Source organism: Aythya ferina, assembly GCF_964211825.1.
Source record: "Aythya ferina genome assembly, contig: HAP1_SCAFFOLD_81, whole genome shotgun sequence".
In the NCBI taxonomy this organism is placed as follows: Eukaryota; Metazoa; Chordata; class Aves; order Anseriformes; family Anatidae; genus Aythya; species Aythya ferina.
The window spans coordinates 52071-69392 of NW_028181431.1; the positions used below are offsets into that span (position 1 = coordinate 52071).

At 41.9% G+C, this 17322-nt stretch overlaps 1 protein-coding gene and 1 long non-coding RNA gene across 2 annotated transcripts in view; both read right to left on the reverse strand.

Moving 5' to 3' along the window:
- Positions 1-17322, reverse strand: part of LOC311428470 — a 90091-nt gene that overhangs the window by 10074 nt on the left and 62695 nt on the right. The gene's annotated exons all lie outside the window — the stretch shown is intronic.
- On the reverse strand, positions 1655-16501 carry LOC311428440 (ubiquitin carboxyl-terminal hydrolase 42-like; the record flags this gene model as incomplete). The annotated part of the gene is made up of 12 exons (XM_084539881.1): positions 16417-16501; positions 8373-8464; positions 6534-6771; positions 5580-5780; positions 4877-4987; positions 4615-4717; positions 4343-4410; positions 4116-4186; positions 3502-3584; positions 2472-2583; positions 1954-2094; positions 1655-1759 (listed from the first exon to the last, which is right to left on the reverse strand). Exons 3-12 carry the CDS (start codon positions 6760-6762, stop codon positions 1655-1657), a joined length of 1224 nt encoding a protein of 407 aa, XP_084396007.1. The 5' UTR covers positions 6763-6771; positions 8373-8464; positions 16417-16501.

Here is a 17322-nt window from a genome sequence, read left to right on the forward strand (position 1 = left end):
AGCTGAGTTTAGGATTTTCATTCACTGTTGGCTCCACAAAAATTTCATCAGAAACTTTTTTGTTTGTTTGCATTTGCTTCATTTGCATTACCAAATTTGTAATTGTGGATGAAGGAACAGCCTGGTAGAGATCTTCATCCTCCACAGCACTGCTAAGAAAGTCAGGCTGTGACACAGTCTGACGAGCAGGCAATTTATTGTGAATACTGATGGTGATCTTCTGTTTTCTTGACGTATCAGTAATTGAAGGCCTGGTAATTGCCTGGTTTTGAACACAGGCCATTGGTGGTGCTGAAGATGGCCTTTTTAGGGTGACACCAGTGGTCTTTGCGTCCTCTTTTATGGATCCATTTCCATTTAAACGGCTTGAATTCTGTATTTAAAAAGAAGAAATTGCAAGATGGATTAACGCAAACACTGCATGTAACATTTTGAAACACAAAACTCTCCTACTGAGTGTTTCTACAAATGGTCTTAACACCTAAAAAGAAAAACACACTGCCCGTTAAGGATAAATGCAAGTCCAATAAGCGTATTCAATTCCTGCTTTTGGTTTACTGCAGATTGGTATCAAATTAACATCATCTTTGAAAAACAGCCAAGCAACTTAACATTACCTGCTGCTATTCCCAAATATATTTATTTTCCCCTTTAAACATACCCTGAAAAGCCTGAAGTAATCGTTCTGGTGCTCAGGAATAAGACATTTAGTTTTCCCTGTCTTAGCTAAAGTGACGAGGATAGGAAAAACAAGTCCTCTTTTAAATGATTTGAGGATTAGTACACTCTGCTTAAATAGTCAAAGAGCGTAGCTCTCTGTGCTTTAGAAAGCTGTCTTGGAGGTATAAAGTAATGGAGTCGCATGGCTGCACAATTTAGCAGTAACCACTGTTTGAATGACTCTGGCTGTAGCATGAGGGCTGTGAAGAAAGCTGCAGCGTGGGAAGGAAAACAAAACTAAGATGCCGAAAACCAAACAAAAAACCCCACACCAAACCCCAAACCCACTAGCAGTTTGGTGCCGTTATCTGCCCTCCCGCTTCCCTGAATTACCTTAATCATATGAGGAAGAAGTCGTGGTCCCAGAAATCCAGCCTGCTTACTATTAGCCCCCTGCTGACCAGGAGGGAATGAACAGGGATAAGATGGTGCTGGCAAGTAAAACGCACGTTCTCCAAGTGTCAAATCATAGCGCCTTCAGAAAAGAGCAGTGATCGTAGTTTAGTTTTTCTTTCAGCCTACTCTTGGATTAAATCCCATCCTATCATTTTAGAGGAACAGCTCATACGATATGGAAGCCTTCTCTACAGAAGGCTTCGCCATGACTACAGACTGAAAAGTAGAGAACAGTCTTCCTACTAAGACTATCACTTGCACAGCAATAATTCATTCTTACACCACAGATGGCCTTCATTTCTCTCCTTCTCTAAATTAGCCAGCTACAGATAACACATAGATAGCAATTTACATGAGTGCTGCAGTTTAAGGCCGAGCAACAAAAGATAATAAACGACACAGAGAATTTCAGGTTAGACAGAACTGAATTAGACAAATAATAATCTGCTCCCGGGATAGCAAGAAAAACACTTGCAAAACAGAAAAATATCAATAACAGGAAAGTAAATCTCTTCTGAATACATTTTAAGATTTGTTATTACCTGATATAAAAAAGTATGTAAGCTTGCTGACCAAGAACTCTTTTAATGTCAGTATGCACTACTTTAGCATCATTCATCTGATACCAAAGTCCATTACCAGCCTGCAAATAAAGACAACGATTTCTTTAGGTGAATTGCACGTTTTCCAATTGAAATCACGGATAGGAACAAAATACACACATGTCAAATAAAAATATAATGAAATCTTTTTCCCTAGAAACAGTAGCTGCTAGTCATGCTTTAATTGGTTTGCCAGCACAACCTTTACCCTGTTAGAAATGCTGTTGACTTCTACCTTTACATAGCATATATAGTGTCCTGAGTGACAGCTGACACCGTGATGTACCAGCACCGCGTATAAGGCATAGAGCAGTGGTTCTCCCATTGACTGCGACATGTAGGCTCTCAGGTCCAAATACTCCGGATATTTCACCTCCTAAAGAGACATCAAGAAGATAGAAAAATTATCCCAGAGTACTTCGTGGACTAGCCAGAGAAAAACACTTCCAAAAAACACAGACTAGAATTGATTTCTAGAATATATTTCTCGAATATATTTCTTGATTCACTACAAATAAGTCTTCCCATAAACAACGGTTAAGACTAGAAGTTGCAGAGAACTGTTTCCTGATGAATCAGCCTTCTCAGAGGAAAGCATATGCTTCTTGTCAAGCGGGAACTTTATTGATATTAAGAGAAAGAATAAGCCATAGTCGTTAGTCTACAATTATTGTCTGAAAATATTAACAACTTTCAGCTTTGGGGGATGTCCCATTACACAATGATATAGTTGCATTACAGTGGTAAATATACCTTGTTGATCTTTCCACCTGTGAAATCTGCAAATCTTTTCAGTGATATTGTGAGAACCTTGGAAGAACGGTGTATGGTAAATCTCTTGGACGCAGGAACCATCTTTTTACACCTTAAAACCAAGCAGAGATAAGTGTTTGAAGGCATCTTCTTTTTTCGCCCCCAAAACAAACTCCTTTTAATGTCTCACGCATGCCTATGCTATTTGAATGATATTTACTTGCATAATAGGTTGGTCTTTTTTCTTTTCATAAACCCATGCACTGCGTGTCAGGTTTGTTAATACACAGAAGAAGGTCAATTTTCCCAACAACTCAGAGCATAGCGGGAACAGGAATCTCTCACAAAAGGGTATGACCAGGTTGGATGGCAAGGTACCATTTCTTGGTCTACAAAAGTGGCTATTTGAACTCCAATCCTGGATACATTCTTTCAGCTTTCAAGGGAAATACAAATACTGAAAGCGGAACGAGAGAGCCTTGGTCCCCAGGGCTAGAAATTGCAAATAATCTCCAACATAGGTCGACTATCAACATCAAAAATACAACAGAAGCACATGGTCATTCTACAGGAGGGAGACATTTAACAGTAGGAAGTCTTCATGTACTGAGCTTGTCTGGAAAGACACTGAACCCATCTGCCATCCTTTGAAACAAAATAGTTCAGTTTGACACATTGCCCGCTCCAAGGTAGGACCTACGGTGTAAGCAGTGAAAATTAGCCACTAGCCCAGAGAACAACGGAAACTGGGCAGTTTACATCAAGAAAAGTACTGTCGAGAGCTAATAAATAGAAAGAACAAAAGTAGCTCTTTTTGAATTCTGATGGCAAAATACAAGCCAGAGAATTGCAAACCCATAGGGAATGCCTATGAACAAGACTTCCCCCCTCCAAGGAAACAAAAATCCAAGTCTTTTATAAACTTCCACAAAACTTGTAAGTAGATCCAAAGTTTAGAGGTAGTCCAACAGAGTCATGCAACATAGAAAACTGACATCTAGGATTAAGACCTAATTCGTCAAAATCTTACTCGCTACATTTATAGCAATTCTCTCCATCCAGCTCTTCAGGTTTCACAAAGAGTTCCAGAGCTCTGCTAACAGACGAAACCGCCTAGAGCAGCGAGAAAGAAGAGCGCAAAGTCACCGTAATTCAAAATTCCAGAGACATACTAGTAGTTTATAAGAGAATCTTACTAACATACTCAAGCGATCTACTAGGAGCACTGTGAAGAAGGAGGCAGAAAGAGCATGCTCAGCATTGACCTCACCTGGAAGGCATTTGACTTTGGAACAAATACTTTCCCAGTTGCCTAGACAGCATCTACAGTGTGCTTTGTCATCAATACTGGGGACAAATTCATCAGTCTAACAATTAGATGTATATTGAGGTAGAACAACAAAGAAGTAGGACAGCATTATAATTTTTGCAGAAAGAGAATTCTTTCCCCTTAAACCCAATGCAAATGTGGAGACAATTTACATGGGTTCCACGGAAGGACAAAGTCCAATCCACTTCCTTAGCACCACCAAGCTCTTACGTTTTAACATTATATGTGGTTTGGTTTTTTAAGTTAAACAAGTTTAATTTAGAAAGTTATGCATGTACTTAAACATCATGAATTATATTTAGAAAACATCTTACCTTTATATCCAAAGTGATATCAAGAAATGCCTCATACGTATCCGAAACTGCTTTGCAATTCAAGCACTTCACTGGAAACAAAATATAAATGCTTAACATTATGTGAAGGAGACTAACTGTCCAAATTCAAGTTGTTGACAGATACTACTTTAGACAAACTACAGACTGCTTTACTACTGACAAAAGACACAGATCAGTTCTAAGGACAGGAATATTTTTTCAAGTACCTCTTGATCTTAGAAATCCTCCAAATATTTGATGAATGATGGTGGTAGCTTGAGAAGATCTGTCCAATCTGGAAATAAATTATAATCAGACCTCAGAAGATTTAAGGCACAGAATTAACTCTTCAAAGAGTTTGATGAAAACCAAGGATGATGTAGACTTGCGTTGCTGATAGTAAATAAGGCACTAAAAGGTGCTAGAGATCATTTCTGAGAGTAAATAAAGGACTAGAAGGTGCTAGAGAATGTATGAAAGTGAACTTGTTTATGCTTACTCGGTGCTTCCGTTCAAGCACGCTTCCTGCATAGCATCAACAGTATAGCGCAAGAACTCGTGTGCGTCTTCTTGACTGCCAAAACGGAAATGTTGTCCTATTCCTAAATAAGAAGATGATAGTATTGACCTCATTTAAAAATGAAATCATTCTTGTATTTCTAAAATCTCTCTTCATTGGAGTGTTAAAACCACTTAGACACATCAAATAATTATTTGAAGATTACAAGCTATCGAAAAGAAACACATCTGAAGCCACTTACGACTGAGATTACTGATAACATGCGTAGGCTCGATGGCATCAACAGTGCAACGCAGGGCCTGGTTAATGTGAGTCTCCATCGTGCACATCATGCAAAAATCTTGTTCACGACCTGAAGAGTGAAAGAACAAAGCATCCCAGTCCAGCAAAATATCCATACCTACGAACATCTGAGTACAATTTAAGCTATAGATACCATATCCACTCTCCTTGCTACATTCTCTTCTCCCAAGATGCCAATGTCCCAACAGTCTTGTAACATTTCATTTCACACAACTTGACAGAAGAAAAATATCCACTAAGCCTGTATTCAAATGCATTTTGTGATGAGAAATCTAAAAGACTACTGCAAAGTCGCAGTTGTAAAGGCTGACAGGAATGTGAACTCCACAGGCTGCAAAATGTATTACTCTCTAAAATTATTACTAAATGCATTACTGTCCAATGCACTTCATTATTCCCATGAAGCAATAAATGATCCTTTAATAAACAAACAAACAAACAAACAAACAAATAACTAAATAAATAAACCATGGTGCATTAATTGCACTCCATATGCTATTCGGAGCCCACTGCTAATACAGTGCTCAAAGCCAGCTGCTACAGGTAAAATCAGGCAAATAAGCTTATCTCACAGAATCACTGCTGTTCTTTCACCTTCAGAGCTATCCAACAGATTCAAAATACTGTTAGAAAGTACTCACATGACTGGCTGTGCTCAAGAGAAAGCATGTAATTGGCAAGTGGGGGTGTGTAGGTCAAACACTGCAGAGTAGCATTAAGAAAACATGTGTTGCCAAGATTGTACAGGCCAACTCCAACACTTTGTGTTTCTCGCCAATCCATACAAATCTTCTCAGGTGGAAAAAGAATGCTCTGTGGCGGAGCAATTCCATCATTAACGACTGCAAGAAAGTTAAATTTAAAAAGAGATCTTGTTTGTTTGTTTCGAAGAAAGGTATTTAAAAAAATACTATTCTGCAGGAGCACCTAGAGGAGCTAGCTACAATCCAAACCAGAAAAACTTATTGCAGACAGCTTTAATACCACCAAATTCAAATTGGCTGGTCAACACAATGTTTTGGGGAAAAAAAAAACAAAAAACAAAAAACAAACAACTTTAGTCAACCATTTTAATTCTTCTAAGGCAAGGCTAACTGCCATTCTGTTTGTAGCACCTAATGCCAAGTTCCTCTCCATCTATAATCTTTAACCTGATTAACTCAACTACTGTTTTTTTCCTTATTATAACTTAAACCACAAACTTAGACTTGAAATTATACGGTAAAAACGTAAAAACTAGGAACTAGGAATGACGGTACCCCTACAGATACCAGATTTTTTCCTGAGCAATGTTATCCTTCAAAAAACCTGTGAAAAATGGAAGCTGTGAATAGCAACAATCAAACACTTTTCTCTGCAAAACAGAAAAGACATGGAGGAATCTGTGCATTACAAAAAGCTCCCCGTATTTCTCTGTTGACTGTAAATATATCAAAATTAATTTCTGTAACATCAGTCACTTCAGTTGCCTTAGGGGATTCGCTTTTGAAGTCTTTGTTCACAGTAGTCCCCTTCTCTATCAGTGCAACAAGTAAGAACTGCATTTTCTACTTTTGCTTTGAAGAAAATGGAGGCAGGATAAAACACACACTTACTTAGATCTCTTGGGGCAAAAGCCTTAGAATTTTCAGATGATCTACAGTAAATAGCACCTCCACGTCCTTGGGCCACAGAGACTTGGCTTGAATCTTCTGCAGGCACTATCCGGCCCCAGTTGGCGGTGCGTGACATCACTATTTTAGGACTTGGTTTCTTGGATTTGCCAGACCGCCTTGAAGAGGGCTTTTTAGGCTTTGAAGATTTGGGCTTCTTAGCTACGGTCATTGTTCACATCTGCAACAGAGACAGAAGTTCTGGCTGACGTAAGAATATCAAGAAGCATTCCAAGAAGAAAAGAGTAACAGAAGTCCTGTCACTTAATCTCAAAGAAACAGCCTTAAGAACTAAATCGCTGGTATGAATGATTTAAAAAGAATCCCCAAACTAAACACACAAAGTGAAAATTTCCATCTAAACTCTATCAGTATTACTTTTCGCTTCTGCAGAACTAGTGGCTGATGCCATTTCTTTCCCTTCCGTAGGATTTTAATCCATTACAACTCTGGAGTCTTTTTAATATAAAAATGTAGAAGACATTCTCTGAGGGGAATCAGTTATTTATTGATTTCCGGAGTTGCGCAATTATCTGTTAATTAGTACCTATGATCTAACAGATAATTGTTGCAATTATCTATTGCTGGCATTAGTAACGGAACACTATTACTTCACTGCCTGTGTTTTTCTGTTTCGTCTGCACAAAGGTACCCAGAACTCACTGCTACTTTTCTTCTGTCTTTCCAGGGCTCGCCCTCTACCTCACTGTCTACTGCACCAGTCATGAGGGGTTTGTTGTGATTCTATAATGAGCCTAGCTTTTAAATACACCTTTCATGGGCGTCACTTGGTGACGGCAAGTTAATTTGTGAGGGCTCCTCAGTCTACATCATGCGGTCGCTTTTTCCAGGTGAAAAAGCGGAGCTGTAAGTGGCAGTACACTAAAGCCCTGGCATGCTGAGATCCAAGAGGAGAGATGTTTGGCCCTCCTTTTCACTCCTGGGAACCATATACCTCAAAACCCACAGAGGATGGGCTATATCTCAGAGAAATCTTGGGAAAGGGGAGCATGAAGAGCATGTTTGCAAATTCATTTCTCCCTGGGCTTCTTCTGCTTCTCCAAGAAAGACGAGTTTGAATATAACTTTGGCAGCAGTACTTCTGGTGTTTTACTCCTACCACATTTAAAACTCCTATGAAAAACTGAAAAGTTAGACTAAAAAGCAGCTCTTTCCGTTCTACTTTGAAAAGTTGCATGCTTTCCTCATGCAAAATAACAGGGGAATGTAAGCTAGAAACGGAAATGCTGAATGTAAAACAAAACAAAACAAACCTCAGCCCTCCAGGACAAAAGCCAATAACTGCTACAAAGTCCTTTTTAAAATGCTGATTAGGTTTCAAGGTGATACCGCTTTAAATAAGCGTAATTGTGTGTCCATAGGCAGAAGCTGAATAATGACAGGATGAACTTCTATACTTCATGTTTTGTTACTGTCTTACTGTAGCACACAGGGACTTGTTACCTTTAGGGAAACCACTAACCTCATGGAGGGTTTAAAACATAAGCTAGTTTGTTATACCAAAATGACGGAGAGAACAAAGCATAAAGTGCTTTCAGATTTCTAGCACGCCTTGATTGCTGTCCATTAAACTTCAGACACGTTAAACAAAACACAGTAAATAAGAAAACTCCTAGTCCCACAGCTGGCAAATTGTGTGCAGAGGTTGTAATTAGAACTTTTTTGCCCTGACGTTTTACATTTAAAATTGATTTTAAATCCATTCTATACACACTTTCCATTCCTGAAAAAACAATACGCAAACCTGACAAATGCATTTACATGAGAAATGAAGTCGTCCTTGTCCGATTGGAAGACTAAGGTGACAGCTCCTGGGCTCAGGGATAAGCTCCGATCTTCACCAGTGACAGCTCCTTTTGTAGGATTGAAAGGGAAAATGTTTCAGCAACACTTTGGAAACATACTTAAGGGACAAGAAACAAAATCAAGACTGCAGTGAGAAGGAGAACAGAAAAACAATACTGGGGAAAATGAAAAGGGAAGGGAAGGGAAGGGAAGGGAAGGGAAGGGAAGGGAAGGGAAGGGAAGGGAAGGGAAGGGAAGGGAAGGGAAGGGAAGGGAAGGGAAGGGAAGGGAAGGGAAGGGAAGGGAAGGGAAGGGAAGGGAAGGGAAGGGAAGGGAAGGGAAGGGAAGGGAAGGGAAGGGAAGGGAAGGGAAGGGAAGGGAAGGGAAGGGAAGGGAAGGGAAGGGAAGGGAAGGGAAGAAGAAAAAAAGAAAAAAAGAAAAAAAGAAAAAAGAAAAAAAAGAAAAAAGAAAAAAGAAAAAAAAAAGAAAAAAAGAAGAAAAGAAAAAAAGAAAAAAAAGAAAAAAAGGGAAGGGAAGGGAAGCAAAGCGAAGCGAAGACCTTGATCTTTATACTGACCAATGAGATAAGCCTTACACATTTTTAAGTTTATTTTTGACAACTGATTGAGGTGTTACCAGGTATTAAGTACGATTCAAGAGCAAATATTAACACTAGAAAGAAGAAATCCGATCCACCACCACTGTTTCAAAATACATCCATTTCTCATTTGGAGATGACGTCTCTCTGACAAGATAGTAGAAAAACTGTAAATACCAATAGAGCTTCCTCTCCCGATGTTCCATATACATACCGATGCTGTTCCTACACCTACACTCTGAGCATAAATTTATGTTGACATGAGTGACAAGAGAGGGTGTTACTCCTCTCTTTGTTTGCCTTGAGAGACACACCTCTTGTCCATTGAAAAGTAAATTCAAGATTCCAGATCACTTAAGACAGTTGCTATCCCCCCATTCAGAGTTCTGCAGCAGCACTCTTCAGATGTGTTTAGCAGTCTCTTTAGAAAATGTTATCACTTAGGACCTGCTTCTCAGTAGGTCCACGTTTGGCCTCCGCTTAGCAGAGAGTCAATCCCAGCTTAAGCTTTCGTACAAGAGCCCCTTCACGAAACGGAGTTGAACCCTGACATAACTGAGTTGAACCTTTAACCTTGAAGCTTCCTTAAAGAAGAAAGCAGCACCCAGGCCAGGAAATAGAAATTAATCGTCACTTTACCCTGAAACGCAGTGGGCTATTCTGTGCTGGCAGGATTGCTGCCGGGCTGGCCGACGAGGCGGCGGGCAGCTCCCCGGGGCCACAGGGCCTGGCACAGGGAGCCGCCGGGGGTCTCCAAGGTCCGGGAACAGCGGCAACAGCGGCAACAGCAGGGACAGAGGGGACAGCAGCGACAGCAGCAGCCACCTCAGCCGGGGCCGTCTCCACAACCGCCACAACGGCCTCGGAACGCCGCCGAACTCGGAGCTCCAGCGTGACGCCTTTTGAACCTGGCCGCGCTGCTCATGGCTAAAACCAGAGCGTTTCCTCCGGCGTGTGTTTACTGTCGGTGCCGGATCGGCCCTCACCCCGAGCTCTCCCTGCCGGGAGGGCTTTGGGGTTGGGGTTTCCCTCCCGCCGCTGCCGCGGGCAGGCCCCGCGCGCAAGGGGTCCGCGCTGGGGAGCAGCATCTCACCCACGGCGAGAGACCGAGGGCACGACATGAAAAAGCCCCGACACGAAAAAGCCACGACATGCGGCCGAGGCAGCGGGGAGACGGCTCTGAGGGAGCTGCCACTTCGCCCCGCCGTCCTCCCCTCCCGGGCCGCCCCGCCGAGCCCCGTGCGCCTCAGGTGCTGCGCTGAGGGGGTGGCTGGCTACTGAGACAGCTGCCCAGGGCACTGCTCATGGCACCGAGCCTGACGGAGGTCAACAAGTGTTGAACAATGCTCTCAGACATCGGGTCTCACTTTGGGGTGGTCCTGTGTGGAGCCACCAGTTGGACTTGGTGATTATTGGGAGTCCTTTCCACCTTGGGATGTTCTCTGATTCTAGGTCAGCAATCCAGTAGCTGATGAGAAGTGTGGAGTCATTCAAAGGGAAGAGAGAGCACAACACTTCTCGTTTGCAGAAGCGGCTATTTGGTTACCAAACCGACGATTCCTTTGCTTCTAGAGCAACTAACAGCAGGGATCCGCTTTACAATGGAGGGAAAAGAGTCGTTGGCATGTCATGTGAAGTAACCTTCAAATCCCAGAGGATGATTTTGTTGGAACTTTATTCAGCTGAAAACACAGAAGCCTTGCTTTTGCTTGTGTTAGTTACAGCTCCAGTTTACTTTGGTTGGGAGGGAAGGCATTCCAGGCTAATGTGCTGTACCTGTTCCTTCAGCTCATTGTCCATAAATGGAGGAGCAAACGAAATCAGTTTTATCTCCATTAAATGCAGCAGACAAAGCGGAGTAGAGGGCGATCTAGCACTTAATTTTTCCTGTAAGCAGGAAACCCAGAACTCAACAACACTTTTCAAATCTTGTCCTGCAGTAAATGACCAGCTGAGTGAAGCTTGCATTTAGAGGATGTGCTCCTCCAGTAGACGGAAATAGCTTTTCCTCTTCACAAGTGCAACTGAGTGGTGGACTGGCAGCTACGTGGTTAACTAGTTGTGCCAAAGGGGTTGTGCTGAATGCACAGAAAAATATGCAGGTCCCAACAGTAAAGGGTTGTCTGTAGGCATGACACTGAGTACAGATGTTGTCTGCAGGTTCGTGCAGAGTGCACCGCGCCAATAAGCACCCAGAGTCGGAATGCACACGAAGGTCTTTTAATTATAGAATTACTTATAGAACTCTGCAGAGTCAGGTACTTGGCCATCTTTCGCAAAGCAAGCACACCTCTGACTCGAATCACCGTCATTTATACACAGGAAACTTGTGAAAACTCTCTCTTTGGCTCCTTTGGATTGGTTATTACAGCTCACCTAACTTATCTCCACTGAGCTTGTGCATTACAGAGGAATACCGGGGGGAGGGGGAACAGGAGAGGGGGGACACACACCGAATCCCACATTAGCATAGTTTAGCATTTTGACAGGTGTGATTTTTAATGTGCTAATGACCCTTAATGAGAAAAAGGTTACTAGAGGTCAGTCTGGAGCTGGTGTTCTCCTTCCTGTTTTTTCCCTTTTAGCCCTTCTCTTCCTTGCTTCTGCTAGCTCAAGGCTACCTGTCTCTCTCCTTCTTTATTTTCTCAGCTAAAAGACTGCACAAGCTACAGGCCTCCCTATTTGCTTCAACATTTCCTTGGTTTTGTTTTTTTTTTTTTTTTTTTTTCCCAGCTCTGGGACGACACAGGTGTGGTTTGATATTTGCCAGTATAGCTAAAACTCACGCCAGTCTGCTCACGCACAATAAGTAGTAAGATTTAAGGACTGGTTTCATCGGCTTCTTCCATACTAACATCCTTCTTATGTTTTAGATATGCTGAAGTTAAATCAACACTAAGTTACTACTTGTGGAGTAATCGCCTTAAGCGACTAGGCATCATAAGCACACCTCCATCCCAAAAGCTACCCGCCTCCAAGGTGCAACCACCCCTCACTGAGCACGCCCTCGAAATTTCTCACAGCCTGTACCTTTAAACGCAAGTGAGATCATTTCTACCAAGCACAACCAAGATATGCATGACTAGAGTCACTCAAGCTCCACCTTAAAGATAGAAAATAATATCAATTGCTTTAAGAGAAAGGGGATGTTAGGGAAGATACTATCAGGAAGGATTCCTTCTGACATCACTCGACAGGCTGAGCCTCTCACTCCCCCACCCCCACTCCATTGGGACGCCGTGGGGTAAGATCTGAACGCTTGCTTATACCAGGCGTCTCTGTGGAATCTTAGAAATCTCTAGAGTTTTGATGCTTTTTCATGTCTTAATACCTAGGCTGTGTACCTGTGCATTTCATGCATGCTAGCTTGCTTTTGCAGACAGTGAATTTATCACTGACAATCCAAAGAACCTGTGTACCTGTCGCCGTAAGAAATTGCACTTAATTGCATTCTTCCTAGCTGTGAGAGTTCTCCTCAAATGCGACTAGAGCGAGGCCGTACTGCGTTGTTGGTGAATCCGTGACCGTGATAGTTCAGCACCCTGAATCCGACGGGACCCATGACGGTCAATCGGCTACACCCCTTAACGCGACACTACTAGACGAAGAAGATGACAGGGCTTGCATGCACTGCATTAGGCTTTGCATGTGAAAACACCCCCAAATAATTTCACGTACATTTAACGTTTTTAAAGGGAAAAAAACAGGAAGGTGTAGTCTCTCTGTAAGCTACAGCCCTACATAGTTAAGGCATCAGCATTCATTCCTTTGCTTGATAGCAAAGTATGAACATACAGAAGAGTTAAATATTTTCTTTGCATTCTTAAAGGCGATTTTTCAGACTTGGGCTTCAGTTGTTGGAGTTGAAGAAATCAGTAGACATCCTTACTTTTACGTTAAGACCAAAATCTTTATCTAAGATTGTGTTATCTAACGCAACTAAACTCCCACCCCCACATGGTTTTTTTGTAACTTCGCAATGATCTTGCTGCAGTCCCACTCTGATGGTCTTTCAGTAACATGCAAACTGCCGTGGCAGATTCTGTTACAGTGCTTTTCTATTGACAGTGTGCATAACACTCAAGGTAAAGCCCCTCATTTTGCAGTGGGGACATAAAGTGTTTCTTTGGACCCTGCTGCTTCTGTTAGTACTCATTTTTTCACAAACTTCTTGAACCTGAGCCGTGCCTACTGAGCCAACGAATGCTTTGATGACACAGTATTTTGTCAAAGCAGTTTTGCTTCTTGGAGCTACAGAAGCAGCTCTGGCTACGTGATAGGGAATTGTGCTGCATTGGCAAAACCAGACTTAGCTACAGACTTACAACACTTGCTAACTCGATCTATTTCAAATCTCATTTTAACTTTAAAGGACAATCAGTTTTGTGGCTCCTGTCTTACTAATTTGCCTTGTTTTGCATGGAAGGGCAGCCTGTGAACGTTTTGCTTTATTGCATGCTTCAAAAAAAGGCTGAGGAAGAGACTGGAGGAACCTTTGCTATTCTATGGACTTTCCCCCGAGAGTGTGGAATTGCAGGCTACTTGGATGAATGTTCCAATGTGAGTAAGGGAGCAGACCTCAGCCAAAGGAGGTGGAATCCTTGCTTAATAGTAAGTATCAGTGTGGGGACATCTTTGCTTAACGGGAGCCGTTTAAACTCTTCATAGAAACAAAATAAGCTGGACATCTTATGTTTGGAAAGCAGTATGGTTACACAGCTGCTAACATAATGACTTGAGTCTACTGCTCTGCAACTTCAGGTTTTGTTTTCAAGCAGTGCATACATCAGTTTAAGCTTTGGACAAGGAGATTTGCAATGCAAATAGTGATAAACCAGAATCAGCGGCGCTGACGAGTGTAATGGTGAAATGCAGCAAATCAAGTATTCCTGCAGAAATGTGAGATTACAAAACTAGCAAGCCATGAAGCACTTTTGTTGTTGTTGTTGTTGTTTTTTAAATCAATTCTTATATGCTGAAATAGCACCTTCAAGAAAATCTGTTTATCTAGCCAGGTAACGGTGTCTCCCTGTAAACAGGAAGGAAATGCCAGGAGCAGCCATACCTCTTTGCTGTCAAACTAAAGAGCAAGTCGAGGCCAACATCATGCCATAGTGCAAAGGCTTGCTAAGAAAGATCATTCTAAGAGGTCTGCAAGAAAAGATGACTTACTTTGTCATAAGTTTGTCAAATAGAATGGACGAGTTAGTAGTCGAGTACCGCCTGTGTCCGACTCTACAGCTGCGGCGCAGCTCCAAGTCCCTGTTTTCTCCGTGGACTCGTCTCACAGTTTTTGCACCAGCTCTACTCCTCAGTGTTCTGGTGACTGAAACGCAGAAACAAAGGATTTTGAAACAGTGAAGATGGGATTCTCCTTATTTCACCGTTGCTCTTGTAAAATGGAAACAGACAAACAAAAAAGGCACCCTGAAGTGGATTGAGTTTTCTTTACATTTCAGATCAGAAGTTGGTGTCACAACCACTGCATTCCACTTCTTTATCGCTCTGCACGTTTAAACTGTCTACTTAAAACTGGGACCTGTAGGGAAATTTTTAAAGAGACTGAAAGCTAGTCAGACAAAAACAAACGTGCAACTTTTGTTCCATGCAGGAGGGAAATCTACTCCACTTATTTCTGTCTTGGAAAAGTGAGAACAATCAACACCTTTCTCTAAGGTGTTTTCACTCCATTCATGTCAAACTGTATCTAACAATGCTCAAAACAAACACTAGGACATTGCAAGCCTCTTCCTAAGAGGTGTATGTTTGATTACTCTGTTTATGCATGCAGCACTTCCATTTCCTGCATTAGGATCTAACAGCTCAAGGAGGGAAGAATCGTTTCAAGAGAAACACCCAAACACCACATAAACTCGTGCTTTTTAGAAAAAAGCCTGCCCATTGTTTGCCATACAGCACCCTTTGGCACAGGTTGGTTGCTTGCACTGTCATTAAAAGAGCTAAGAGGACAAGGGGAAGGGAAGAGCTACACCACTGTGCTGCTAGGATCACAGCTAAGGTTTACTTTTGTGCTTGCCAACTATAAAACTAAGTTTGAACTTATCAAGTATCGATTTACTTTGCACAATTAGAACGGTTTGCTTTGTGCCTACCAAGCTGCAATTCACACTGCTCCCTCCCCAAGGAATTCATAAAATCTCCTATTTGCACCTACCTCTCTTCACAGAAAAGTCACTGAGGAGTGAATTCAGCTGACTACAGAAGGCTTTGGGGCCAAATGAAAGCCATGGAGTGACCAAGTGCCATCCTCTTCAGTAACCAGCGTAAATAGGTATCCCGGGGACTTACAGCCACTTACCTGTGTTATATTCTTTTTTTCGTTCCAATTTTGGCTTTCTCAACTGCCTACATTAAGAAAGAGGACAGGGCAGAGAAGGGAGAAAAGACTTGTTGTATTAGACCCATCAAGGATGGGAAATTTCACCATGTTTACAAGCCAGTGCTCCATGGTATACAAAGAGAAGCCTGTAGGCCTCACGCAGGATCCACATCCCAAGTCTGTTGTGTGCCATATACACGCGGTTCTGTATGTACCCACATTTCCTAGCTTGCTCATGTTGAATTCTCAAAATTATGAGCAATAGCACCCAAGTGGAAAAGATACATGTCCTGGTTTCAGTTAGGACAGCGTTAGTTCTCCTCCTAGTAGCGGGTAGGTTGCTATGTTTTGGCTGAGGATGTGTGAAAGGATGTTTAGAAGAGTGCTGATACCACCCCGATATTTCAATTGCTGCAGAGCAGTACTTACAACAAGCCAAGGACCTTTCGGTGTCTCACTGTCCTATTGGCGATCAGAATCGGCGCACAGCAACAGCTGCGAGGGGACAGACTCAGGATGGCCGACCCCAACTGGCCAAAGAATTCTATGCCTTATGGCAACACGCTGCACCATGGATAGGGCGGGGCAGCCGGGCTGCTAGGGGTTACACTGGGCACTGGTCAGCGGGTAGTGAGCAACTGCATTGTACATCACTTGTTTTGTACACATTACTAGTAGCAGTACTATCATCATCATCATCATCATTATTATTATTTTCCTGTCTTAATAAACTGTCTTTATCTCAACTCGCGGGCTTCACTGTCCCGTTTCTCTCCCCCATCCCAGAGAGGGAGGTGGGAGGGTTGCAGAAGGGCTGTGTGGTGTTTAGCTGCCGGCCGGGTTAAACCACAACAACACCTCAAAGGGGTTGGGGAAAAAAACAGGCTTTTTTTAGAAAAGCAGAAGACTTTCACTGAGAAGAGGGATTCTAGTTTTAAGGTACTGGTACGCCATCAGCATGCTCATAGGCCTCTGCTGATTTTAGCCGGAGGTTTATCAGGCCACAACTCACTGCACATGCTTTCTCTCTTGCTTTTCAATCTACAAATCGAACAGAGATTGAACATATAGAAATACAGTACCTTGAAAAGCGTCTTCTCTTGACATTTCCCCTCAGTATCGCCATACTTTCTTCAAAGCTGGAGACTGAACACCGCAGGATGCTTTTGCTCATTGATCTTCAACGGTGTCCGTTGAAACATTCATTACTGGGAGAAGAATAATCCTAGGGAAAGAAGGAAACAAGAATATATTTATGTGAACCACGTAGATTCAGATAAAGAAATTCTGCCTCACGCAAGTTTAATTGACCCTCCTGACTTGGTAGTGGGGCAACTAATGGCAGGCAGACACTGAAACGCTGCTGTGCTCAAGAAAAACCTGGAGAGAAAAAAAAAAAAAAAAAAACAAAAAACTTTCAAAACTAAAGCTTCCTTTTCCCCACCGTTTTCTTGTGGATAACTTAAGCTTAATATCCTTGGCAAAAAGATATTGCAGCAAAACCTTTCACATAAACTTAGTGTTTCGTGAAAAACTACAACAACAAAACATTAAATTCAATTGGAATTTTTTTCAATAAATTCAATTGGAATTTAAATTCAAAACTTTAAATTCAGTTGAATTTAAATTAAAAAAAATAAACTAATTAATTTAAATTAAAAAAATTTAAATTCAATTGACTGTTCAGAGGAACAGTCAAGCTTGACATTCTACATCCTAGAATTAAAATCTAGTTTGAGTTTTTCTCCCATCTCCAGACCTTGCTAAAGATGCTTATTAGGAGCTCTGTCAAAAAAAGTGAAAGGCTTGTTATATCAAAGCTTCGAACCCTTCTTACTGCCCTTGACCTTCTTCACATTGCTGCTCCTACAAGGGTGAGTACTATCATTTTTAGTACGGGAGGGAAGCTGTCATATCCTTGAGTGGGGGGTCGTTCTGTTTACAAAATGAAGTTCCAGTAAGAGTACATCAAATGAACCAACTTTCTT